The sequence below is a fragment of the Lactuca virosa genome, chromosome 3 (assembly GCF_052849685.1).
Source record: "Lactuca virosa cultivar CGN04683 chromosome 3, Lactuca_virosa_CGN04683_v6, whole genome shotgun sequence".
Taxonomy (NCBI): Eukaryota; Viridiplantae; Streptophyta; class Magnoliopsida; order Asterales; family Asteraceae; genus Lactuca; species Lactuca virosa.
In genome coordinates this window covers 159,619,399-159,647,057 of record NC_136428.1, presented here as the reverse complement: position 1 = coordinate 159,647,057, position 27,659 = coordinate 159,619,399, and the positions used below count along the sequence as shown (strand labels likewise).

General features: G+C 33.9%; 2 protein-coding genes across 2 annotated transcripts; one reads left to right on the top strand and one right to left on the bottom strand.

The window, feature by feature from the left end:
• Positions 1-6,509: 6,509 nt before the first annotated feature.
• LOC145164214 (uncharacterized) lies at positions 6,510-9,121 on the bottom strand. Its single transcript, XM_079082937.1, has 2 exons — positions 7,726-9,121; positions 6,510-7,438 (listed from the first exon to the last, which is right to left on the bottom strand). The coding sequence occupies exons 1-2, from the start codon at positions 9,119-9,121 to the stop codon at positions 6,510-6,512; spliced, it is 2,325 nt and encodes a 774-aa protein (XP_078939063.1).
• An 11,090-nt stretch (positions 9,122-20,211) lies between these two features.
• LOC145162701 (auxin-responsive protein SAUR50) lies at positions 20,212-20,815 on the top strand. Its single transcript, XM_079081766.1, has one exon. The coding sequence runs from the start codon at positions 20,282-20,284 to the stop codon at positions 20,591-20,593; it is 312 nt and encodes a 103-aa protein (XP_078937892.1). The 5' UTR covers positions 20,212-20,281; the 3' UTR covers positions 20,594-20,815.
• Positions 20,816-27,659: the final 6,844 nt, after the last annotated feature.

Here is a 27,659-nt window from a genome sequence, read left to right as displayed (position 1 = left end):
TAGAAGCCCAAAAGCTCGCGACCCAGATCCGAAGATCCGAGCCCGATCCGGAGACCACCCCGCAATCCAGATGCTCTCACAGTGAAACCCGGCTCCGACCCGGGTTGGATCCGCGCTTTTATCCGCACGTAACGTCATCGATGACGTCGTCCGATCCATATCCGCTTTGATCCGGCTCCGACCCGCCCCGTTGCCGCCCCGTTTCTACTCACAGAAGATCCGCGTCTCGACCCAACTCGGACCCGATCTGGACCCGCGAAAAATGGCCCTAAACGACGCCGTTTTGATGCCAGCTCCAAGTGCTTGTGCCATGTGCTGAACCTACGGGTTTTCCTATCTTTTAAACACTTTCCAACCAATTTTAACCACTTTTTCACCACTTTTCCTATTTTAAACTCAAATTCTTTCCAACAAAAACCAAATAATTCCATCTTTTTAATTCTTTTGAATTCTTTTTCATAAGATTTAGATTGGATCTTAGGTCCAATCTAAAAGCTTAATATTCCTAGCTTTATTTTATTCTTTTTGATATTTAATTTTCCAAAAATTCACTATAAATACCACCTCAAAATCACCATTTCAAACACACCTCTTACCTCTAAGACACCTCTTACATTCTTACACACCCTCTTATACCTCTTATACCAACCTACTTTCATACCACCACCTTCTTTAGGAAATTTCTTTATTTTTTTGGAAGCATTTTAGTCTTCCAAATTCTTTTCTTTTTCCAAGAATTCAAGCCATCAAAGATTCAAGACTTTTCAAGATTCAAGATCAAGACATCAAGAATTCAAGAATACAAATATGAGTTTGTATAAGTCTACAATGCGCGGCTAAATCCTCTCGTGATCGCAACCGGGAGTAGGTTTTAATTCTTACTTATTGTATTATTTTTGGGTGTGAACATTTGAATTTGTTGAATATTATTTGTGGATTTTGTTTATGTTTTTAACATTATAAAATAGTTACACTTATTTTATTCATTTATCAATTAATTATTCCAAGTTTAAAATAATTTTAAGTGATCTCCCCACCGTGCCAAATCATCCAATAGCGGTGTGTAGGACGGAGGGTGCGGTTACACTTATTTTCTATTTTGGACTTAGACTTTAATTGAATCGACTATGAAAAATTAATAACACTCATTTCTAATTCATATAATTATTAATTCTGAAACCGGAAGCGATCATTTTTTTAATTGAATTAAAATCATATATTTTTTGTTTGTCATCATATTTATAAATCTCAAATTAATCATTATTTCTTTATCGTTAAATCAAAATAGTAACTAAACTATTAACCATAAGCTCCTCTGGATCCGACCCTTACTTACCACTCGCTAGATTAGTGGAAATAATTCTTTTGTTTTCAATCTTGATTTCTCTTCGTGTAATTCCTTGAACTTCTTTTTGCATCTTTTTATACCATTTTCATCATATTTACCACCTACAAACATAATTCAAATACATGTCAAAGTAGCACCATTCTTAGATAAAATCAGTTATTTTACATAAATTATAGTATATTAAGCGTGATGTAAAATACCGATCAAACCTCCCCAACTTATCTCTTTCTCGTCCCGAGAAAGATCCAAATGTAATTGATTAGCGTGCTAGAAAACTTCTTTGATGTTTTTGAAAACTAAAGATATGAATTATAAACTAGTTTTCACATGGAACCATAACAGAATTAAATAACACCAATCAATACCACCTGATCAAGATATAACAACAAATGTTAGGATGAGGTCACATTTCTTTCTTTGAAGTGGAGACGTGTTTACAATCAAGGTCGATTTAAAGATATCGCTTTACCATAGGCTTGATCTACCTCTACTTAGTGACTACTTAAATATCAATCAAAAGGACTTTCAGGTTGTAATGTTTGGCTAAGGGTAGGGTAGGGATGTTTTTGGATTGGTGACTTGGTCTTTTAGACTTTAAGAGCACAACAAAGATAATTATTACAACTCGATAAATACAATACAACTATATACAAACATTAATAACATCTACAACTTATCTAAAATGACTCAAAATGTTTAGATAAGACAAAAATCTTTTTGTATTATGTTCAACTTAAAAATCATGACATTATTTGAATATGTCATTTCAAATTAAAATTGTATTATTAATAAAAACACAAAAGTTATTCAAACTAAAATGCTTGGTTCTGGGTTTTTTTTTTTTTTTTTTTTTTTTTTTTTTTTTTGCACAGCAAAACCCCAAAGTGTATATATATGGACTCAACTTGAAACAAAAATTGCAAACGTTTACAAACATATAAAATATTTCTAACTAACCTTCACTAACGCTATACTTTTATTTTTAACATTTTTTTTTTGAACACAACAGATATATATCAAAATATGGAAGCTCAAACTTTAGATTTGTTTCTAAACTTTGATTTTCTAAAAATAACAAATAACACATAAAAAATCTCACATCATACAACTTTAAACTTAGGCTTAGATTTTCTAAAAATGTCGAAAATTTGTGTAAAATGTTTCGAACAACGTTAATTTCTTGATATCTAACCTTAAGTTTATAAAACTATAAATACTTACACAAACAAAAAGAGAACATTCAAATAAAGGGGTAGCTGTCTTCTTTTTCAATTTATATATATATATATATATATATATATATATATATATATATATATATATATTAAACCAATTTTTTAGAACCAAGCAAGAGAAATTTTCTGAAATTTCACAATTTATTTGACTCGCTAAAATATGAACAATATATAACAAATACATACACGGAAATGATAAAACTTTGCTTTTAAAGTCGAAAGACATGGTAGGAAAGTGTTTGGGATATGGCTTAAATCTGCTTAAGAAACGAACAGGCTAAGGCTCAAAGTGGTTAACAACAGGGATTTTAAATACAAATGGGTAGGCTTAAGGGTTAATTGGCTAAAAATAAAAATAAATGAATTGCCTTTATCATTTTGATATTCAGTATTCTTAAAATAGAGTTAAAACAAGTTCTAGAAAGCTGATCTACTGCATGAAATGTATCAGTCTGTTACGGTCCACTTTCTCACTGTTATGCATCCTATTGTTTGTTTCTATATCCATACAAGTAATACTAATTGGTGCTTCAAAATGTTTTTTTTTGTTTCCTGCTATAATTTGGTAAAAGCACACTAACATACTAACACAATTACATTCTTTCCTTTTTGGGATAATTTCTTATTTATATTAAAAAAAAATCACACAAAACAAACAAAAAATCGAGATCACCTGATAGTTCTTGGTAGAGGAGGCTTTTATATCTTCAAAAATAGGAGAAAAATGTTGAATTTTTTTTTGTTGGGCTCCATCAAAACCAAAAATTGCAGCATATTTGGTTTGTCGCCTTTTTTTCATTTAAATATACCTCCCCAACTTTAAACTTTGCATCGTCCTCGATGTAAAACACAAAAGAAAACCATAAAACAATAAAATGAAATAAACCACAAACACACCAAATAAAATAAATCCATCATTTTCGCTGAGGATCGCAATTGCACTTGGCATGTGCAACAAGCCTTTTAAACCCCTAGGTTACCCTAATGGACGAGTGAAGTCTCGTGAGGGTTTGCAGTGAACATACCCACAAAGTTCTCGGGTTGCCTCCCGAAGTAGCGCTAAGTTTAACGTCTTCAGCCAGACGTGTTACCTCGAAGCAAAAACTAGATGACGTAAGTGGGTTGTTCTTGTAAAAAGTCAACCCGTTCTACTTGTACCTCATGTCGTGTGGCGGATGAAATATAGGGCTTGAGACGATGCCCGTTTACTTTGAATGACTCACCGCCTTTTTCATCTTTGATCTCAATCGCTCCGTGAGGTGTGACATCAACTACTTCATATGGTCCTGACCATTTGCTTTTCAATTTCCAGGGAAAAAGCTTTAATAGTGAATTAAATAGCCACACTTTTTGTCCTTTTTCAAAAGTTTTGATCTTTAATTTTGCATCGTGGAATGCTTTCATCTTGGACTTATATGTGACAGCATTATTGTATGCCTCATCCCGGAGTTCTTCCAGTTCACTCAATTGTAGTTTCGTTCCTTTCCTGCTTGATCATACTCCAAATTTACTTCTTTGATGGCCCACAATGCTCGATGTGCTAACTCAACCGGTAAGTGACATCCTTTTCCATAAACAAGTCTATAAGGGGTTGTGCCAATCGGTGTCTTGAAAGCAGTCTGATAGGCCCAAAGCGCATCGTCTAGTCGAAGTGACCAGTCTTTGCGGTCAGGTCTAACGGTTTTTTGTAAAATTTCTTTGATCTGTCGATTAGACACTTCCACTTGACCACTTGTTTGAGGGTGGTAAGGTGTGGCAATTCTATGATTCACACCATATTGTTTGAGTAGTTTGCCAAATTTAAAGTTTTTAAAATGTCACCCCCTATCACTGATGATCACACGAGGGATACCATGTCTCACAAAAATATTTTTCTTGACAAACTTACAAACAACATGGTGATCATTTGTTTTGGTGGCCTCGGCTTCAATCCACTTTGAGACATAATCGACAGCCACCAAAATATAAATATTGCCGAAAGAAGTTGGAAAAGGACCCATAAAGTCAATTCCCCACACATCAAATATTTCAGCAACCAAGATGGGGTTTAATGGCATTTGGTCTCTTTTTGAGATCCCCCCAACTTGTTGGCATTTCAAACAGGATTTAACAAACACATGCGCATCACGAAAAATTGTTGGCCAGAAGAAACCCGTGTCTAGAACTCTGTGACCCGTCTTTTGAGCACTGAAATGTCCTCCACATGCGTATGAGTGACAATGAGCCAATAAATCTTGAATTTCATGGTCAGGGACACATCTCCGAATTATTTGATCTGGTCCAATCTTGAATAAGTATGGATTGTCCCAAATAAACCGTTTTGCTTGTGCCATGAAATGTTTCATCTTTTGCTTTGTCCAATACTCTGGTATTTTTCCTGTAGCCAAATAATTCACAATATTAGCAAACCAAGGTAATCCATTGATGTTCAATAATTGTTCATCGGGAAAGGTATCCCGAATTTCTTCCTTGAAAGTGCTTGATACATCAATGGGGAGTCTGGACAAGTGATCAGCTACTACATTATCACTTCCTTTCTTATCTTGAATTTCTAAGTCAAATTCTTGTAGTAGCAATATCCATCTAATAAGCCTCGGTTTTGCATCTTTCTTTTGCATGAGATGACGCAAAGCACTATGGTCCGTAAAAACAACAACTTTTGACCCCCAAACATATGAGCGAAATTTGTCTAAAGCAAAGACAACTGATAACAACTCTTTTTCCGTTGTTGTGTAATTCAATTGTATATCGGAAAAAGTTTTGCTAGCATAAGAGATTACAACAGGCTTTTTATTCACCCGTTGCCCCAATACAGCACCAACCGCATAATCACTTGCGTCACACATGATTTCAAAAGGTTGTGACCAATCAGGTGATCGCAATATTGGTGCTTGGGAAAGTTGTCCCTTTAGATTTTGAAAGGATTTCATACACGATTCATCAAAAGAAAATGGTGCGTCTTTAGAGAGCAAATTGCATAAAGGTTTTGAAATCGCACTAAAATTTTTGATGAATCGTCTATAAAAACCTGCATGTCCAAGAAAAGATCTCACGCCTTTGACATTTGTGGGAGGTGGTAGTAAGGAAATGAGTTGTACTTTGGCATGGTCAACTTCAAATCCTCTTTCAGAAACAACATGCCCAAGTACAACTCCTTCTTTAACCATGAAATGACTTTTCTCCCAACTTAAAACCAAGTTTGTCTCCGTGCAACGTTTCAAAACTTTTACCAATTGTTGGAGACATGTGTAAAATGTTGATCCAAAAATAGAGAAATCATCCATAAAAATTTCCAAGGACTCCCCGACCATGTCTGAAAAAATACTAGTCATTAATCTTTGAAAAGTGGCAGGGGCATTACATAATCCGAATGGCATTCGTGGGAATGCGAAAGTACCATAGGGACATGTAAAAGTAGTCTTGGCTTGGTCTTCAGGATGTATAGGTATTTGATTGTATCCAGAATACCCATCCAGAAAACAATAAAACTTTTGACCTGATAATTTCTCTATTATTTGGTCAATGAAAGGTAAAGGAAAATGGTCTTTTAAAGTGGCAGTATTTAATTTGCGATAATCAATACAAACCCGCCACCCGGTTACCGGCCGAGTGGTTATCTTTTCACCACTTGAAGTTTCTACGATCGTGACGACAGCTTTCTTTGGAACGGTTTGCGTTGGGCTAACCCATACACTGTCAGAGATTGGGTAGATGATTCCGGCATCTAACCACTTTAACACTTCTTTCTTCACGACTTCTCTCATATTAGGGTTCGATCTTCTTTGCGTCTCTCTTGATGGTTTTGTCGACGGTTCGGTAATGATTCTATGCATGCAAACTGCTGGGCTTATTCCCTTAAGATCAGCAATTGTCCATCCAACTGCGGCTTTGTATGTGTTAAGCACCTTCAGTAATGCTTGTTCTTGTTATTCTGTCAAATCTGATGCAATGATCACCGGAAGCGTTTGATTTTCTCCCAAAAAGGCATATTTCAAATGCTTCGGTAACAACTTCAATTCCAATGCTGGTGGTTCTTCCAATGATGGCTTTATCTTTGAATCAATTGAATCTGGGAGATCATCAAAATTATTTGACCAAGTTGACGTGCGACCATGGATAGCATTCAGAAACTCTTTTTGATCTTTAATTGATTGAGATTTGTCACTGTCACAAAAAACATCCTCCAAATCATTGGTTATGTCTAGGAGCATATTTGCGGTATGCTCGTGAACACAATCCCCGATGGTGTCTATCATAAAGCAATCATTATGATCTGGAGAGTTAGCGTTCGGTCCAAAGGCTTGTAGTCTCAACTTGCGGTTGCCAAAAGTCACGTCAATTGCACCATCTCGACAACTAATTTGAGCATTTATAGTTGCTAAAAAGGGACGACCGAGAATGACATTTTGTTGTTTGTCCTTGAAGTGTTTTTCAGAGTCCATAACTATGAAGTCAACTGGGTAATAAAAATCTTCCACCTTGACTATGACATCATGCAACATCCCCCGTGGTAATTTAAGTGACAAATCGGCCATGGACACAGTAATGTTAGTTGGTTGCAATGGGCCAAGGTCATATTTATCATATAAACTACCAGGAAGGACATTGATACTTGCTCCAAGATCAAGAAGTGCCTTTTTGATTTTTATGTTTCCAATTTCAATTGTAATTAAAGGTGCTCCAGGATCTTTTAATTTGGGTGGAAGTATTCCTGTCAAAGCGGCACTAACATGTGCTGTACCGTTTGATTTTGTTGGAATTCGGTGACGTCTCTTTTGAGTACATAAATCTTTGAGGAATTTAGCATAAGCCGGAATTTGCTTAATGGCATCGATAAGTGGGATGTTAATTTTGACTTGTCGAAAAGTTTCCCAAATATCATCATTTTTTTAAAAAACTTGTTTTTCTGGGTTTTTCAAAGCTGTTGGGTAAGGGGTGGTATTTGTCTCCACATGTCCTTCCCCAACTTTAGACAGTTCCGACTCATGCAATTTTCCTTTCAATTTATGTTCTGGTTCAATTGGTGTTTTAAGAGTCTTTTCACTTTCATTATCAGAAGATACATAATCCTCCACTAAAACCTCATCAGGATTTTTAACGAGTTTGGTGTAGGCTTATGCACTTGATTATCATATGATTTACCACTACGTAGAATAGTTACCTCATTTAGATGTGCGTTGTTGGTGGTGTTGGTGGTGGTGGTGTTGCTAGTTGAAGCTCTTGAGTGTTGAGGATTTACTTGCGTGGTGCCCGGAAGGTTGCCAGGTGGTCGCCGATTTATTTGCTCTGCTATTTGTCCCAATTGCTTCTCAAGTATTGAAATTGATTTGGAGTTAATTTCATTTTGCTTGAGACTTTCCTTCATCATGTTCATCAATTGTTCCATTTGCTTATCATGGTATGGTTCACTTGTCTTTCCATGATTTGCTTGAGAAGAAACTGGCCCATGATGTTGATTTTGACTGGATTGGCCCGAATTGTTGTTGCTGACCTTGTTGCCTTGCCAGGGGTTGAAGTTGTTGTTGTTGTTCCGCCAATTTGAACTTGAATTGTTGTTGTTCCTCCATCGGTCATTGTTGCTTTGGTTGTTGAATTGATTGTGTTGTTGTTGTGGTCTATAGAAATTTCGCCTTTCTTCATTCAAGTCAGCCTGATCACCGGAAGAATAAAAGACTTCTTCAACTTTATCATTGTTTTGAGCGAACATGTTCCCTTTTCTGCAGTCTTTAGTCTTGTGTGGTCCTTCACATAAACTGCAAACAGTTTGAACATTAGATTGAGGGTTTTGTTTAAGTTGACTGATTTCAGTTGTCAGTTTCCGCATTTGGGAAAGGACTTCAGTCAGCACTTCATCGGTTTGATGTACACTCTCAAATTTAAGTTGTTTGTTTTTGTTGCCACGATATTGGACCGAATGAGCGGGACTGCCATTCATTGCCATTTCATCTATGAGTTCATAAGTTTCTTCTGGTGTTTTGTTCCTTATGGAACCTCCGGCAGCTGCATGGAGTGATTGTTGTGTATGAATGTCCAAACTATTGAAGAATGTTTGGACCTGCCTCCACATAGGTAGCTCATGATGTGGGCATCTTTGGAGTAGCTCTCGGTATCTTTCCCATGCTTCGTATAGCGATTCACCATCTTCATCTTGAAATGAAAGTATTTCATTGATCATCATGTTTGTCTTTGATGGTGGAAAGTACTTGGTTAGGAATTTGTCAGCCAAGTCTTCCCAAGTGGTGATGGATTCAGCGGGTAATGTTGAGAACCACCTCTTGGCACGGCCTCGTAGAGAGAAAGGAAAGAGGCGTAGTCGGATTGCATCTTCAGTTACTCCATCCATCTTGAACATGTCACAAATGTCCAAGAAACTAGTGATGTGTGTATTGGGGTCACTATCGGGTGAGCCATCGAATTGCGCACTATTCTGCACCATTTGGATCACATGCATCTTGATCTCAAAAGTTGTAGCTCCTACTTCAGGTCGTTTAATGCATGATTTGGTCCCGTCAAGTGAGGGTCGTGCAAAATCTCCCATGGTTTTTCGGTCTGTCATCTTGTCGTCGGTTTTGTTGGCTTCTTCAAAAATTAAGGCGCGGTGAGTAACACGATTTCTTCTTGCCGCTCTTTCGATTTCTGAGTTAAAAAGCAATGGAGAGGATCGTCTCGAATAACGAGTATGCATGCACAACAAAAAAAAAATACAAACGCGTAAAAGGAATTTAACAATTATAAATAAAGACTATAAGAATCAAATAAAATTTTTTTATATGTATTTTTTATATTTTTTTTATATATTTTCGAAGTTATAAAAAAAATCAAATAAACAAAAAAGAAAAAAAATATATATTTTTTTTATATATATTTTCGAAATTATACTTAAAAATCAAAAAAAAAAAATTGTGATTTTTTTTTTATTTTATATATATATTAGAAAATTATACTAACATATATATATATATATATATATATATATATATATATATATATATATATATATATATATATATATATATATATATATATATATATATATATATATATATCAAATAAACAACTAGAAAGAAAATGTGAAACTTTTTTATCAAAAATTTTGTTTTTAATTTTTTTTTAAAATTTTTTTTTAATTTAAAATAAAAATCAAAATAAATAACTAAATATTAAGCGCAATAGCTCCCCGGCAACGGCGCCAAAATTTGACGAGCGGTCGTTGTCGCATCAAAAATAAACCTTATTTCCACTAATCTAGCGAGTGGTAAGTAAGGGTCGGATCCAGAGGAGCTTATGGTTAATAGTTTAGTTACTATTTTGATTTAACGATAAAGAAATAATGATTAATTTGAGATTTATAAATATGATGACAAACAAAAAATATATGATTTTAATTCAATTAAAAAAAATGATCGCTTCCGGTTTCAGAATTAATAATTATATGAATTAGAAATGAGTGTTATTAATTTTTCATAGTCGATTCAATTAAAGTCTAAGTCCAAAATAGAAAATAAGTGTAACCGCACCCTCCGTCCTACACACCGCTATTTGATGATTTGGCACGGTGGGGAGATCACTTAAAATTATTTTAAACTTGAAATAATTAATTGATAAATGAATAAAATAAGTGTAACGATTTTATAATGTTAAAAACATAAACAAAATCCACAAATAATATTCAACAAATTCAAATGTTCACACCCAAAAATAATACAATAAGTAAGAATTAAAACCTACTCCCGGTTGCGATCACGAGAGGATTTAGCCGCGCATTGTAGACTTATACAAACTCATATTTGTATTCTTGAATTCTTGATGTCTTGATCTTGAATCTTGAAAAGTCTTGAATCTTTGATGGCTTGAATTCTTGGAAAAAGAAAAGAATTTGGAAGACTAAAATGCTTCCAAAAAAATATAGAAATTTCCTAAAGAAGGTGGTGGTATGAAAGTAGGTTGGTATAAGAGGTATAAGAGGGTGTGTAAGAATGTAAGAGGTGTCTTAGAGGTAAGAGGTGTGTTTGAAATGGTGATTTTGAGGTGGTATTTATAGTGAATTTTTGAAAAATTAAATATCAAAAAGAATGAAATAAAGCTAGGAATATTAAGCTTTTAGATTGGACCTAAGATCCAATCTAAATCTTATGAAAAAGAATTCAAAAGAATTAAAAAGATGGAATTATTTGGTTTTTGTTGGAAAGAATTTGAGTTTAAAATAGGAAAAGTGGTGAAAAAGTGGTTAAAATTGGTTGGAAAGTGTTTAAAAGATAGGAAAACCCATAGGTTCAGCACATGGCACAAGCACTTGGAGCTGGCATCAAAACGGCGTCGTTTAGGGCCATTTTTCGCGGGTCCAGATCGGGTCCGAGTTGGGTCGAGACACGGATCTTCTGTGAGTAGAAACGGGGCGGCAACGGGGCGGGTCGGAGCCGGATCAAAGCGGATATGGATCGGACGACGTCATCGATGACGTTACGTGCGGATAAAAGCGCGGATCCAACCCGGGTCGGAGCCGGGTTTCACTGTGAGAGCATCTGGATTGCGGGGCGGTCTCCGGATCGGGCTCGGATCTTCGGATCTGGGTCGCGAGCTTTTGGGCTTCTGGGTTTGGGCTCCGTGTTTGGGCTCATTCCGAAATTTTTCCTTTTATATTTTTTGTTTTCTTTTTGTGAATTAAATTAAATTAAATTAATTTAATTAATATAAATTTTTTAGAAATTAAATAATTAATTCCCAATAATCTATTTTAATTAAACCTCATTAATTAATTTAAATTCTTTTTATTTTTATTTTAAAAAACATGATTTTTATATATTATTTTTATTTTGATTTTATTAAAAATACATTTAATTAAATTAAATTATTTAGAAAATAATAAAATTATTATTTCCTAAATAAATCATTTTAATTAAATTATAATTATTTTTAAAAATACAATTTTTCATTTTTTATTTTGTTTTCTCGTCTTTCCAAACCCGAACATCTTCAATTCTTTTGTTTTCAATCTTGATTTCTCTTCGTGTAATTCCTTGAACTTCTTTTTGCATCTTTTTGTACCATTTTCATCATATTTACCACCTACAAACATAATTCAAATACATGTCAAAGTAGCACCATTCTTAGATAAAATCGGTTATTTTACATAAATTATAGTATATTAAGCGTGATGTAAAATATACCGATCAATTACGTCAAATAGGTTACAATTATTAACCCTAACTATTACTTTGGTTAAGATTATTTATCCTAGATAATCTTCTATAAAAAAAATCATTTTTTAACGCTTATTATATCTTAATTGACTAGCCCAAATCTGAGGGTGTTACAATTATCTCCCCCTTAGGATGATTACGACCTGGAATCATCAAAAAAACATGCTTGTATAATGACTCCGTTCATTTCCTTTCCATCCAAGGTGGTAATCGTAACTCGTATGTCCTTTCAAATGAGTACCTAACTCTAGGACTCCTTGACTGCTGGCGGTGCGCAATCTAGCACCCGCTCTTTATCCTATGTTGGACTTTCAATCTTAACATTCGAGTTACAAACTCAGTCCTTTTTGGAGACTCCTGCTCTTTCTTAAACAACCTTAAATTAAAATAAGTTCTTTACTTTTATTACCATAACAGACCGATGAGACATGTTATAATGAGATCTCGTCGTATGATGCAACGCTTAGAATCAGGTCTTTTAGAGTCAAATTCCAAAACGAAATATACCTTCCTTCATGTTCTAACATGATATAATCACATTCTAGCATGTAGCACTTCTAGCTACACGCTTCTTACCTTAACAACGGTTGAGATACTTCTATTGACCGCTTCGATTATCTTTCACTTCAATCTTCTGACCTAAGTCAGATGCTACATCGATCTTGGTACTTTGAACCACGTAACATATTCATCTTATTCTGACTCGATTTGATATGACCACTAGGGTCGGATTAACAATCATCTTCTTAGTCATTACCAAAACGATGGTAAAGACATACATGAACAAAACATAATCAATTACTAGTGCTTTGGTAAGTCTACAATGCGCGACTAAATCCTCTCGTGATCGCAACCGGGAGTAGGTTTTAATTCTTACTTATTGTATTATTTTTGGGTGTGAACATTTGAATTTGTTGAATATTATTTGTAGATTTTGTTTATGTTTTTAACATTATAAAATCGTTACACTTATTTTATTCATTTATCAATTAATTATTCCAAGTTTAAAATAATTTTAAGTGATCTCCCCACCGTGCCAAATCATCCAATAGCGGTGTGTAGGACGGAGGGTGCGGTTACACTTATTTTCTATTTTGGACTTAGACTTTAATTGAATCGACTATGAAAAATTAATAACACTCATTTCTAATTCATATAATTATTAATTCTGAAACCGGAAGCGATCATTTTTTTTAATTGAATTAAAATCATATATTTTTTGTTTGTCATCATATTTATAAATATCAAATTAATCATTATTTCTTTATCGTTAAATCAAAATAATAACTAAACTATTAACCATAAGCTCCTCTGGATCCGACCCTTACTTACCACTCGCTAGATTAGTGGAAATAAGGTTTATTTTTGACGCGACAACGACCGCTCGTCAAAAATAAAGAAAAATTATTTGAATATTATATGTTTCATGATTATTATAATATAAAAAAATAGGAAAAATCAGTCGAATCGTCCGTAAATCGTAAAAATAAGTGCGCCAAAACATATATATATATATATATATATATATATATATATATATATATATATATATATATATATATATATATATTTAGGAACGTCGTCCCGATCCCGAAAATATAAATTTCGTCGAAATCCGAATCCGTATGAATTAGATATGATTTTTATAAAATATAAAAGTCACACGCTCACAACGAATGTATGACGTAAAAAGCTACGAAGAGAATAGTTGACTTTTAGCTAATGCGACCAAAATGAAAATCGTGGTACTCCTTAAAATAGGAATTTTGAGAAAAAGAATGTCAAAAACGGAGTCCGTACGAGAGAGTTATGATTTTAGCAAAATTATTTAATTTTATAAAAATATGGAAAAAAATATAAATTCAAAATTAGCCGACGGAGTCTAAACGAAAGTTGTAGATCTCGTCGATAGCTACGTGTGGATATAAAGAACGTCAAAAACAGAGTTCGTATGAACGAGTTATAATTTTTAATAGCACATTTACGTATTAAAATAAAGTGTAAATCATATATACGTCTATATATATATATATATATATATATATATATATATATATATATATATATATATATATCTTTAGAAAGTTATCGACGATGCGGTCGTTATAAAACTAGTGTTGAGTACTTTCTACATTAGTTTAGTACAAATATCATTAAATCTATTTAAAATAGTATTATAAAGGGGTGTTTAGTCATTTAAGTAAATATAGAGGGTGGTTTTTGAAAATTCAATTATTATAAATAAGAGCCTCTACCTCATATTTCTTGCACCATTCTCTTGATTCAAGAGTCTTTCTATTCTTATCTCGCGAACATTTCGGCCCCTCGTGATCCGACTTCTCTTTCTGTAGTTTTTAGTATAGTAAGGTGAGCGCTGAAGCGCTGCAAGAATCTTTATTAGAAAGATTCAGCGACGAAGTTCTGCCCCTGCACAGCCCGACTCCTAGCTAAGTAAGTTATGCTACCCTACTTTAAATAAAGCTTATAATATCGTTATTATGAACCTATAAATAAAATTTATCGGCAATTCAAAGTCGTTATACTGATTGAACTACTTACGGGAGAGGTGTCTACAATGGTCACGTTGGGTTTGGTTGTTGGATTTCAGAAAATCTATATGCCGAAATGGTCCTGCCTCCCAACTGTCCGCCAAGTTGATCCTTACTTGATAGATCATGAAGTAGACTCTGAGTTAATGACAAATCTAGACTAATAATTAGTCGCAATAAATATTAGACTAAAATCTAGTGATAATAATACTAGGTTTCGTCGAAGGAAATCATATTGTTAAGAAGCGAAGCGCTGCTCGAATTTCGAGTCGTCACTTTAACAAGTAAGTGCATTGTTACTTTCATCTTACACATAGATATGAAGTATTTTATATAAATTACGAGCTATGTGTGCATATTACCTGTATACTTGTTATCTATGTTGGATGAACACTATTATACATGTTTTAAATTATTTAAACTGTATACGTATTTTATACCTATAAATTACAAGGGGTAAAGATGGGTAGATGAAAGATGAGTTGGATGATGAAATGAAAGGTGAAATAGATCATGAGATGAGGGTGAGAGGTGAAAAATGAGAGAAACATTTACCCAAGCGTTGGCCCCGTCATGTAGCAGAGTATGAATGACAACCACGGAGTATTCTAGACAGTCCGGTGGAACAGTAGCAAGCTCGCAACCTATAGGTACGAGACGTTCACCCGGTGTACTATAAAAACTCATTGACATGTATTGCGAGTCGACTCTCGAAAATAATACTGTCAATAAACAAGATAAAACCTGGCGACTATGAAGTTAGTGCCTGTTAGATAAACCCTGGCGATTATGAACTTAGTGCCTGTTATATAAACCCTAGCGACGATGGACTTCGTGCCTATTCCTTTGGAAAATCCTTAGGAATAAATAATGAGGAGTAGATGATTCATAGAGAAGATACTTAAGAGTAAAGAAGATAATGTGGATGAGTAAATCGGTTCATTGTTTGATGATGAAACATAATAACTATATTATTGTGGGTTGAAAACCCTATGTACTCACCAGGTTTCCCAACCTGAACCACTCAGTTTATTTCTATCACAGGTGTCGATATGAAGTTAAATTATACTGAGAGATTAAGGAGACATCAATCACTAGTGATAATGAATGTAAGTTCGGTTTATGCTTATGTTTCTGTATTGACGATGACATCCCAATGTTTTAAAATGAATAAAATACATTTCCTCGGAGATGCTTTGAGAACGTATTTATCATGTTTTTCTGGGAACAAATTCCGCAGCTCTTTTCTTTAAAGGGTTACTCTGATTTTCAAAATAAAGCATAAACAAATTGGTCTTTTCTGGCCGTGAAAATGGGGATGTCACAGTTGGTATTAGAGCATTAGTTTAAGTGAACTAGGAATAATGATTTATTTCTAGACTTAAACTTAGAATGCTAAGCGATGATCGTGAGGAGTGTGTCTAATATATTTTTGGAAGTACGCCTGAATAGACACAAGCACTAGCTTAATTAGGGAAAATGCCTAAGATGCTTTTATGTGCTTAATAATTTTTGATGCTTTATGCTATCGTTTGATCGGATCTATGGTATGTTGCCGACCGAATCTGGAAATTTTATGTGTTCTAATTTCTAAGCGTTTAATTACGATATTAGAACTGGCATATATTTTTTCGAGGTAATATGGAGGAATATGTGTCTAAACCTTCCGCTATCTTTATTCTTGTCTCGATACACCAAACGACTACTTTGTTGTGCAGAACATCATGGTGAAGACTCGTAGCGAATTGAGTAGATGGAGGAAATGAGAAGGCTTACGATACTGGATAGTACCTATCGGAAGATATCGTAAGAGTGATATCTTGCCTTTAGAATGCATCTAATAAATAATATGTCTAGTACAGGAGAAGTACACTTTCGATTAGCAGAAAGAAAGATTTTTGGTATAATGCATGAAGTTATCCCATCGTTTGACATTTACATCACCAACCGAGTTGAATCAGAATTGATGATTGAAGATACACATGGAAGAAGTCCGAGTAGAGTCTAGGGAAAATTATATGATTGTTTGGACACATTTTTATGTGTTAAAATTGTTTTTGTGATAATAACTTGGAGAACTACGAGAAAATACTTGGGACGAGTATGAGTAGGTGTGAAAGATAGTAGAGGCCTATACTACTGGCGAGTATGAGTAGGTGTGAAAATTATATGATTGTTTGGACACATTTAATGCGTGTTATATATACCCTGACGACTATGGAGTTAGTGTCTGTTATATAAACCCTGGCGACGATGGACTTCGTGCCTATTCCTTAGGACAATCCTTAGGAATAAATAATGACGAGTAGATGATTCACAGATAAGATACTTAAGAATAAAGAAGATAACGGGGATGGGTAAATGGGTTAATTGTTTGATGATGAAACATAATAACTATATTATTGTGGGTTGAAAACCCTATGTACTCACCAGGTTTCCCAACCTGACCCACTCAGTTTATTTGTATCACAGGTGTCGATATGAAGTTACATTACACTGAGAGATTAAAGATACATAAATCACTAGTGATAACGAATGTAAGTTCTGTTTATGCTTACGTTTCTGTATTGACGATGACATCCCAATGTTCTAAAATGAATAAAATACATTTCTTTGGAGATGCTTTGATAACGTATTTATCATGTTTTTCTGGGAACAAATTCCACAGCTCTTTTCTTTAAAAGGTTACTTTGATTTTCAAAATAAAGCATAAACAAATCGGTCTTTTCTGGCCGTGAAAATGGGGATGTCACAATGTTGATGATTTGATATGCATGTTTATGCTGATAATTTGATAAATTGATAATTGTTAGGTTTTTGGTTTGGTAGTATGATTGTTGGTTTGGTTTGCTAGTTTGGTTGTTAGTTTGGTAATTGTTAATGTGATAGTTTGCTAGTTAGTTTGGTAATTGATAATTGGTTTATGTTGTTAATTTGTAGTTTACTTATATTTTGGTAATTTTTAGTTTAGTAGTTTGATTTATGTTGATAGTTTAACTTTTGTGTTTATATGTTTTTATTTATTATTTAGTTGGAGAATCTTCAATCAATGTTCAACGATCCGACGTGTAATGTGGAACTTCTAGCATGCTTTGCGGCGAATAAAACACCATGTGAGACGGAGGAAACGATAGGAATCAAGATGATGACACGTTTGACTAGTTTATGTTTTATTAGACTTGTTATGACATAACTTTAAAACACATTTGTTATTTATTTTGGTATATGTGTGAAATTATAACACTTTTGGTAGTTAAGTAGATGTCGTTATATGTAATAGTTTGCATTTAATGTTTCAGATTTTTAGCATGTCGTTACGTATCAGTTTTCTACACCCGAAAAGAGTTTATTAAAAATAGACAAAATTACATAAATGGTCATTGTGGTTGAAACAATTGACCAACTTTGGTCCATATGACAAATTTTGTGCGTAGATGGTTCCTGTGGTTTCAAAATCTTGCAAAGATAGTCGTTTTGGTTAACAATGTTAATTTTTTCAATTAAGTCCCTTGTGAAATGACTCATTTGCCCCTCATGCCATAAGGACCATTTATTTAATTTGTTCCAGCCATATGGACTATTTATGTAACTTTGTCTATTATTTATTATTTTTTTATTTAATTTATTTATATTTATGTGATTTAGAACTTTTTTGACGTTTTGTTCGAATATATTCTTGATGTTTTGATATTTTGTTTGTATAATTTTTTCTAATTTTTTTGACGTTTTATTCGAATACATGTATTAATATTTCTTTTGACTTTTTGCTTGAATAATTTCTTCTATTTTTTTTTTGACTTTTTGTTCAAATATATATTTTTAGTGATTTCTTTGACTTTTTGTTTGTTTACATATGTTAAAGATTTCGTTGTCACTATAGTTATAATTCGTAACTTAATTGACTTACAATCATTTTTTTTGTTCTCTTAATATATAAGGTTATATAATTATTATTTTTTTAATTCAAATATATAACTATATAACACATATAAGGTTTTATAATTATTCTTTTTGTAAAGCTTTTTATAAACATTTTTTTAATATATAAAAAGCTTTGTTAAATGTGAATATGATATAGATAGGCTAATCGAAAAAAATATCTAAAAGAATTAAATAACTCAAAAATACTAAAGTTAAGTCCGATGTGAAATGACATGGACGCTCTTGTCAAGACTACGAGACAGTTTTATATTAGTCTATATGTACCTAATTTATATTAATCATATTAACCTTTAACAACTTTTTATATTTTTTAATAAAAATGTTTATAAAAAGTTTTACAAAAATAATAATTATACAAATTTGTATGCGTTATATAGTTATATATTTGAATTATAAAATAATAGTTATAAAACCTTATGTATACTAAAAGAAAAAAAAAGAAAAATATGATTGTAAGTGAATTAAATTGGGAATTATGATTACAAAGACCATAAAATCTTTAATAAAAACAAACAAACAAAATGTAGAAAAAAACACTATAAAATATATTCGAATAAAACGTAAAACTAAAAAATAAAACAAATTATTTAAACAAAAAGTCAAAAGAAATATTAATAAATGTATTAAAAAAAGTCAAAAAATTAGAAAAAATTAAACGAACAAAATATCAAAAAATATAAGCAAAAAATATATTAAAAAAAATTAAATAATATATTCGAACAGAACGTCAAAAAAATCTAAATTATAGAAATATAAATAAATTAATTAAAAATAATAATAAATAATAGATGACGTTACATAAATGGTCTCTACGGCTGTAACAAAGTATATAAATGGTTCCTATGCTAGGAAACAATGACTTAACTGAAAAAGTTAACACCGTTAGTCAAAAAGACTGTCTTTGCAAGTTTTGAAACCATATGCACCGTATATGTACAAAAATTGTCATAAGTACCAGAGTTGATCAATTGTGTCAACCACAATGACCATTTATGTAATTTTGTCTTAAAAAGACACAAGGACCATTTATGTAATTTTGTCTTAAAAAAAGCATTAACGGCTACGTTGTAGTAGCGATTTCTGGGTATTAGGACGTGGCCATTAGTGAGGATTTATGGTATATTACTGGCGATGCAACCATTTGCGGCGACAAATTTCTTTAGCGGTATTTTTTTTAGCAGTACCGTTGGGACAATAACGACGACTCATTAGTGGCGATTCACCACTATTGCCTTTGGCGGCGATTTGTTGTGGTTTTAACCGTGGGCCTTTAGCGGCGATTTGTTGTTGTTTTAACGGCGATTTATGTATTGGTCCTTGCTTTTAGTGCTTGTTTATCCACAAAACTATCTCAGACGACAAATCATAAATGCACGAATACGACTTAACATTAAAATTCTGCTTCGAATAGACAATCTTCTAAACTTTGTTTTTTCCATCACGCGTTTTCATCAAACACATGCACATAAATTTCTTCACACAAATATAACGCGTTTCTTCAAACACACGCATATATGTATAACTATAATTAATTAACTATCACTATAATGGATTCATCTTTCTTACAGTATATAACAAAAATGTCAAATAATAATAATTTCCAAAATATGCACCCGAACATTTAAGCTTAGACGAAATTTCTACTTGTTTAAATGCCTATTAGAATCTTATTTTTATATATTGTCTATAAATTACCGTACAACATGACCTCTTGAAGGTGGTGGCGGTTTTTGGGTCTCTCTTTATATTCAAATATGTATAAATGTAAAAGCACATAAATCAAGAAAAAGACTTTGGGCCTTGATGTCTGTAAGGAGGGATACCAATGTAGGGCAAGCTCAAAGAGGTGAACCCGTGAACTACCTTGTTTACTACCTGCCCCTACACTCCACATGCTTTTGCCCCTCTCTTCTCCCTTATAAATACTTTCCTCTCCATTTCAAAAATCAAACCACCACCACAGCAACCACAAACACCACCATCAGCGCTACCAGAACCTCCATAACAATGGGTCTCAGGAAGTCGAACAATAAACAAACTCAAGCATTAGCTCTCAAGAAAATCATCAAAAGGTGCTCAAGTTTTGGCAAGAACAGTGATGACAATAGCCTTCCAAACGATGTCCCAAAAGGACATTTTGTGGTATACATAGGAGAAAGGCGAAGCAGATACATCGTACCAATATCATGTTTGGATCATCCAACGTTTCAAGATCTACTACAAAGATCTGAAGAAGAATTCGGATTCAATCATGAATCGGGCATAATCATTCCTTGCCAAGAAGTTGATTTTTTGTCATTTTTCTCCATGATTGCATGAAAAAAAAAAACAAATAGATTCTTACCATTTTGTGAACAAATTTCGTTTTTGGTGATCCTCTTTATATTTTTCTCAAGTGGTGTGTGTATGTTTCAACACCCTTGGAAAGATATGTTTCAAATTTTGTACAAAATGGAAAGTTTCTGCATGGGAGATGATTTTCCCACATGCATTTTATACGATGACCATTTAAATGAGAAAAATTGTGTATGATTAATTTTATTTTGTAGTATATTAAAAACAAACTAGTGTTGTTTTTAATTTTTGCAATTTGTGGGTTATCTAATAAATTATCGTAAACGAATAATAAATCTAGGCGGTTTTTACCATCTACAAATGGACAACAGGACTTGCTTAATATCGTTTTTACTTTTGTAGACGCTTTGTTTTAGTAGAAGTTTATCTTTTTTGGAAACGGCAAACGAATTAAGTGGAAGCCTACTCACAATATTTCAACGAGCACCCCGTGTTCGAGCTCCTTTACAGGGCAAACCCAGCCCCCATAGGGATTTCCAGGGAAAAATTCTCCATATGTGGCACCACAAGAGGTAGTTTAAGTGAATCGAACTCCCAACCTCACACCCCACATAGATATAAAACCCGGTGCATCAACCCAGCTAGGCTGGATATCACTTGCGTAGAAGTTTATTTACGAGAAAATGATCATGGATACATATAAAACATATTACTAATAGTTAGACCACATTGGTTTGGTTTTATAACAGTATTATCGTTAATTTGGTTCAATTTGAAAATATTCAAAATAAAATGAATGTAATCATTGCATGAGTAAATGTTAATCCGAGGCTAACATGGTCAACCATATAGACTACTACAGAGTCGGTGACATTATGAATTCATAGAAGTCAATCGTAAGTGATACTATCAAATTAAATATATTTAAGTCTATACACTACGAGTCTTCATATGACTATTATAACTAACTGGCTTTAGTTTCTTATAAATTTCAATAATACTTTTTAATTATTCAGTCCATATAGAATAAGGCATGGCTAGCTATAGTTTATACAAAGTTATAGAAACCAGTTTCATACAATGTTTATTAGTGTTTGACAATATACAAGTAAAAACCGTTTCATACAATGTTTATTAGAGTTTGACAATATACAAGTAAATGGAAGCTTACAGCAACAAAACTCACGTCAAACAAACCAATCGTGAGCATTCTCTCGCTGGCCAAACTTCGAGCAAACTAAGTCTAGTTTTGACTCAACTCAACATTAGTCAGACGTAGCTAGGCTTTAAGGCATGTCGGTGACTTTAATGTTATCAAGATATTTTAGTATAGTTAGTATTGCTCTCGAGACAGACTGGGTTCTATTGGCTATATGAGACTAGAGGTGCAAGGTGCACAATCGAAATATCAAATGTGAACTCGAGAATACGGGGGTCCGTGGGTAGCACCCCTGGGCATAGGGTTGCAAGGGGCAACACCCGTGACGGGGTCTAGGGGCAGCGCCCCTAACGTGGTTTAGGGGTAGCGCCATTTGTGAGGTCCAAGGGGCAAAGCCCCGACGGTGGAAAGAGACCAACCATATATGCATTTTACGCCAAAATCAGGTATGACATCATGATGATGTCATAAGTTAGTTTTGTCTTATAAGCAACCCATTTTGGCGCAAAAAAAAGTAAATTAACTTCCAACCGTCTTCTTTCATTTATATAAAGATGATGAATGTTCCAAAAACGGGTTGGAACATATAGACTTGAAATAGATCATATAATCTTTTTGTCTCTCAAAAAGCACATCAACAAAATGTATTATGTGTTTCTCAATTCCGATTAGGCCTGTAATTCGGATTGGATTTGTTCTTAGATTATCTCACTTTTGAATTCGTGTACCCTACGCAATAGGGATGGATTTGTAACATCCGAATTATCGACGTATGGATTTTAAAAGTAATTATGGATTTTTGGGCGTCCACAACATGGTGGAGGTGTCACCACGACATGGCAGGGCCCATATGAGACGCGCAGTGTAAGTATGCGCCACGATGTGGAAATATATTGGACACGACATGGCGACCATTTTATGCTAAACCCTACTACCGAGATGTGTGCCCCTATTTAAAGGATGTGATGGCTACTGTTTTCACACCCTCAGCCTCCATCACCTCATTTTCAGTCTCATTGAATCCCTAGCCTCCATTGTTGAAGATCTTGAGCTTTGTTGGTGTTTTGTGGTACCTTGAAGTAGAAGGAAGCACTCTCTGAGTATAGATCTAGCTTGCAAGTATCATCATCATCATCTTCTATCTCTTATTCTGGACTCTTGTAAGTGTTCATGTTCCAAGCTTTCTTGCTCTATTTCTCTATATCTAGGTTTTTTCCCCTTTCTTCAAGGATGAGTTAGTTGGAATGGTGGGATTCCATAAAGTTGGCAACTTTATGGGTCCTTGAGGTCCCTTAATGGGTATAAGTTTTAGATTTGATGTTTGTTGGTGTTTTGAGCTCACTGCATGAGATTTTGGTGTTATTTCTTCATTTTTGACTAGCTTGAGCTCTAGACTTGCATGGGTCATTGATATTGTTATATTTATACATATATTTAAGTAGTATTTTAATACATTTTTAAGCTATATTTTGGTTAATTGCAAAGATATTTGGTACTTATTAAGTTAAATTATACTTTGCAGCCAAAAAGGACATTCTTGAAGGAAAGGGTCCAAATATGAAAAAAGTTGGAATCTTGGAGGCCAAAGTTAACAACAACATGGAATTGGAAGAGAAATTGTGTAGAATTACATGCCACGACGTGGCGATCTCAAGGCCACGACGTGGCCACATGTCCTAATCTAGAAGCTTCTATGACTTAACGCATATAGGATTTCATAGAAGACCACGACGTGTTGGCGGTCAACCACGTCGTGGTGATCAGATATATGACAACTATAAATATACGAATATTAAGTCGAATTTCAGAGGTTGGCTTGAGGAATAAGCTATGATTTACGACTAAAAACCTCTGGAAAACTTGGAGAAGGCTAGGAATCGATTAGATTGCAGGAGTTGTAGAGAATTGAAGAAAGAACATCATTAAATCGTTCGGTTTGCTAGATTTTACAATGTCGTTTCTACTTAACTTAGATTTATTGTTTGTTTCTGATTTAGTTATAGGCTAAGCACCCCATACTTCTATTTGGTAAAGATGAACCCTGATCATATATGTTGATTTCGAATATTGGATGTTTTATGTTCATTATGTTTGATAATCAAAACCCTATCATGTTTAGTTTTAGTCATTGAATGCCTTGATACGAGTTTATTGTAGTATATGATCATTCTATTTGCATAAACTTGTTTTCCTAGTTGTTTATGATCATTAAATAATTAGAGCTAGGATTATTTATATCTTAGACTAAGTAATTAATGCTAGTAACTTTAACTGTGCTAGATGTGACATCCCCATTTTCACGGCCAGAAAAGACCGATTTCGTTTATGCTTTTATAATAAAATCAGAGTAATCTTTCATAGAAAAGTGTTGCGGAATTTGTTCTCAAAACAAAACATGATAAAAATTTATCAAAACATTTCTTAAAGAAATGTATTTTCATTACATTACAAAACTCGGGATGTCAACGTCAATAAAGATCAAAAGAATAAACAAAACATCATAGGCCACAAAACAAAATTAGTCTCAAAACAAAATAGGCCTTACAACATTCTATTTATTTTATACGTGCCTACAAATCCATAATCTCTCGTCAGATCATCCAACTATGCTTTTGCTACTACCTGTAATACAAGAAACTCAGTGGGTCAGGCTGGGGAGCCTGGTGAGCATATAGGGTTTCCAACTCACTTTACGTCCCTAAAGCATCTATTCTAAGGGACCTAGCCTAAGGATTTTTCTTCGGGGTGACAACACTGCTCAGGGGATTCCTCAACAATACATGTCAAATAAGGCAACCATGGGGGGATGGAGTACATTTTAAAAAACACCTACAGGTTGCGAGCCAGCTAGCGTTCCACTTGACTGCCTAGAAAATTTTGTGGTCGTCATCTATACTCCGCTAGATGACTGGATCATCTTAAACATCGTAAACATCGAGGCCTCTCATCATTTTATCACACATCTACTATTTCATCTGCCCATGTTCTACCCAACATATTTGTAGATAAAAAAAAATACATACATAGTTTAAATCTGAAGAAAAAAGCTCAGATCTGAAAACCAAATACATCTACAGTTTAGATCTGAAGAAAAGGCTCAGGTCTGAAAGCAAAATACATCCACAGTTTAGATCTGAAGAAAAAGGCTCAGATCTAAAAACAAAATACATCTACAGTTTAGATCTGAAGAAAAGGCTCAGATCCGAAACCCAAATACATTTACAGTTTAGATCTAAAGAAAAATTTCAGATCTGAAAAGAAAGAAGTTTAAATCTTTCATCCAGCACAGATCTCAAAGTATAAAATACATATATAGTTTAGATCTGAAGAAAAAGCTTAGATCTGAAAGAAAATTTTAGATGTGAAGGAAAAAGGTTCAGATCTGAAAAGAAAGAGGTTTAGATCTTTCATCCAACATACATCTCAAGTAAACAGATAATATATATACATATAGCACGTAATTTATATAAAATACTTCATATCTATGTGTAAGATGAAAGTGACTATTGTTGGATTAGTGTCTAAGCCCGTACTACATTTTATAAGTACTTGACCCGGTTGTGCAAGGTCCTTTTGGATTGTCTTCACCAGAGCAACTTGACAGGGTGATTTATGAAGAGAGAGGTTATTATGGTTTATTAATATATTATATGAATAATATATTAAAGGAAAAATCATATAGTTTAACTAATATTAGACAAGAATTAATTAAGAATTAATTTTGTGGCTAAAAGACATTAATTAAATAACGGGGACTTAAACTGTCAAATGTGTGATAGTTGAGTATCGGGCTTAGAAGGCTTATGGATTAGGCTTGGACGAAATTAGGGATGTGTCCATCCTAATTTCGGCCATAGAGGCCTTATTCCAGAAGTTTCCTTGGACTGCTTAAGGCCTAAGTTGTCCATTAGGGTTTTGACTGAAACCCTAGCAACACCAGTATAAATAGGACCCCAAGGCATCCAATTTTTGGCCACTTGAACCCTAAGAGTCTTCATAGCCGAAATTGTGCCTCTCCCCTCTCTCCGATATTATCCTCTTGCTTGTGTGGTGTTTGTAAGCCATTAGAGGAGTGACACTTGTGACTCTAAGCTCCAAGACAAGAAGATTCAAGCTATTGTAGAAGAGGTAATCATCTAGATCTGATTTCTTATGTTAATTTCGAAATATGTATGCTAGATCTAGGGTTTGCAAGTCTTGGATGAATTGCATGTACAATAGAGAAACCTAGATCCAAACTTTAGCGTTTGCATGAGCACATAGGATGTTCTTTTGGCTAAAACCCATCAGTGGTATCAGAGCCTTGATTGGTTTCTATTGTATTGATGCTTTGTATTTTCATTCATGCTTAAAAAAATCATTTTTTGACCCTCTGACTGAAGAACTCGACGAGTTCCAATGAGAACTCGACGATTTGGTTGAACTCGACGAGTTCACATAGGGAACTCGACGAGTTTAGTTGTTAGGAGAGGATATCTCGGGATTTCTTGATGTTTTGCTATAGGATAATTACCAAAACTGTTTTTGACTAATAAAATCCGATTTTTTTATTATTATGAGATTATCCTTACCAAACAAAAGATAATTACCATTTAATTGAATAATAAATTCCTTGTGATAATATTTGATTATTTGATTTATTTGATGAATTATCTTGAGATTAAAATAGAATAGATCAAATCTAGATAATCATTTAATTAAATGTTTAATTTATATTATTTGCTATTTGATCCCATGTGTTTTGAAAAGTTCAAAACTTGCCCTCAAGTTTTGAAATTTAAATTTTTGATTAAAAGTTAATTTGAACTATTTAAATTTCAAACACTAGAATTTTACAAGTTTAAAATTCAACCTTATACTATATAATATTATAAGATTAATATATATATATATATATATATATATATATATATATATATATATATATATATATATATATATATGTATAACTTAAATGCTAGTCTTACCGTTAGTAGGCCTCATTCACGAAGCCGATCTATAAGAGGGTATAAGGTTATGGCCTATAAAATGGTCGTTTAATGGGTGTCCACTCTCACCCACCGCTTCCTTGATTGGTGGAGGGTCGTTAGCCGAACGGGTAGGATAGGGCAAATCTTTCCTCATTAAAAGTATAATGAATTTATAAAGTAACTAAATATTTTTTTTTTAAATTCTCAATCTTAGTTACTATAGGCAAAAGTGAATTGATGCAATTCCATGAAATTACACTTTGCACCCTTGCTAAGACGTTAGTGGAGCGTGTGTGGCGAACCGACACACTAATTGGGCTCTAAGCAAAGGTGGCAAAGGGTGATTCGATGTTTGTCATAGTTCGATGGAGCGTGTGTGGTTAACCGGCACATCGAATAGGTGATTGTAACATTGAGGGCACCATGTACATTTGCATGGTTATTCACATCCGCTTTGTGATCCTCGGCATCCCAGTCACAAACTTGAGGGGTATATCGAGATTTATACATTCCATTGAAAATTTCAATGAATCTCAAAAGATCTAGGAGCTTTCAATACATTTAAAACTTAGGTCGTGTTTGATATACGTCTGACCGAGTCAAGTCAGACGTTTTTGGCTGACTCGGTCAGCTAAACTTGTTTGTTAAACATATTTTGATTGTCTGACTCGGTAAGACACGTCTGAGTGGAAAAGATGAGGGGGATCTACTGACTGAGAAAGGGAGAGATGATTTCCAAAAGTGCCCTTGCCCTACGTTCCAAGTTCCAGCGCCTCCATCCCGTTTCTTCTCTTTCAACGATCGACGATTTGAGCCTCTAACCCCACCGATCGATGATTTCTGGTTTTTCTCTTGATGATTAAACTTCATTATCAATCTCCTGCTTCTAAAAGTTCCGTAAATTACACCCGAAACTGTTCTTTCGGATGTGATCTTCTCCAACCAAAGGTGTTTTCATTTT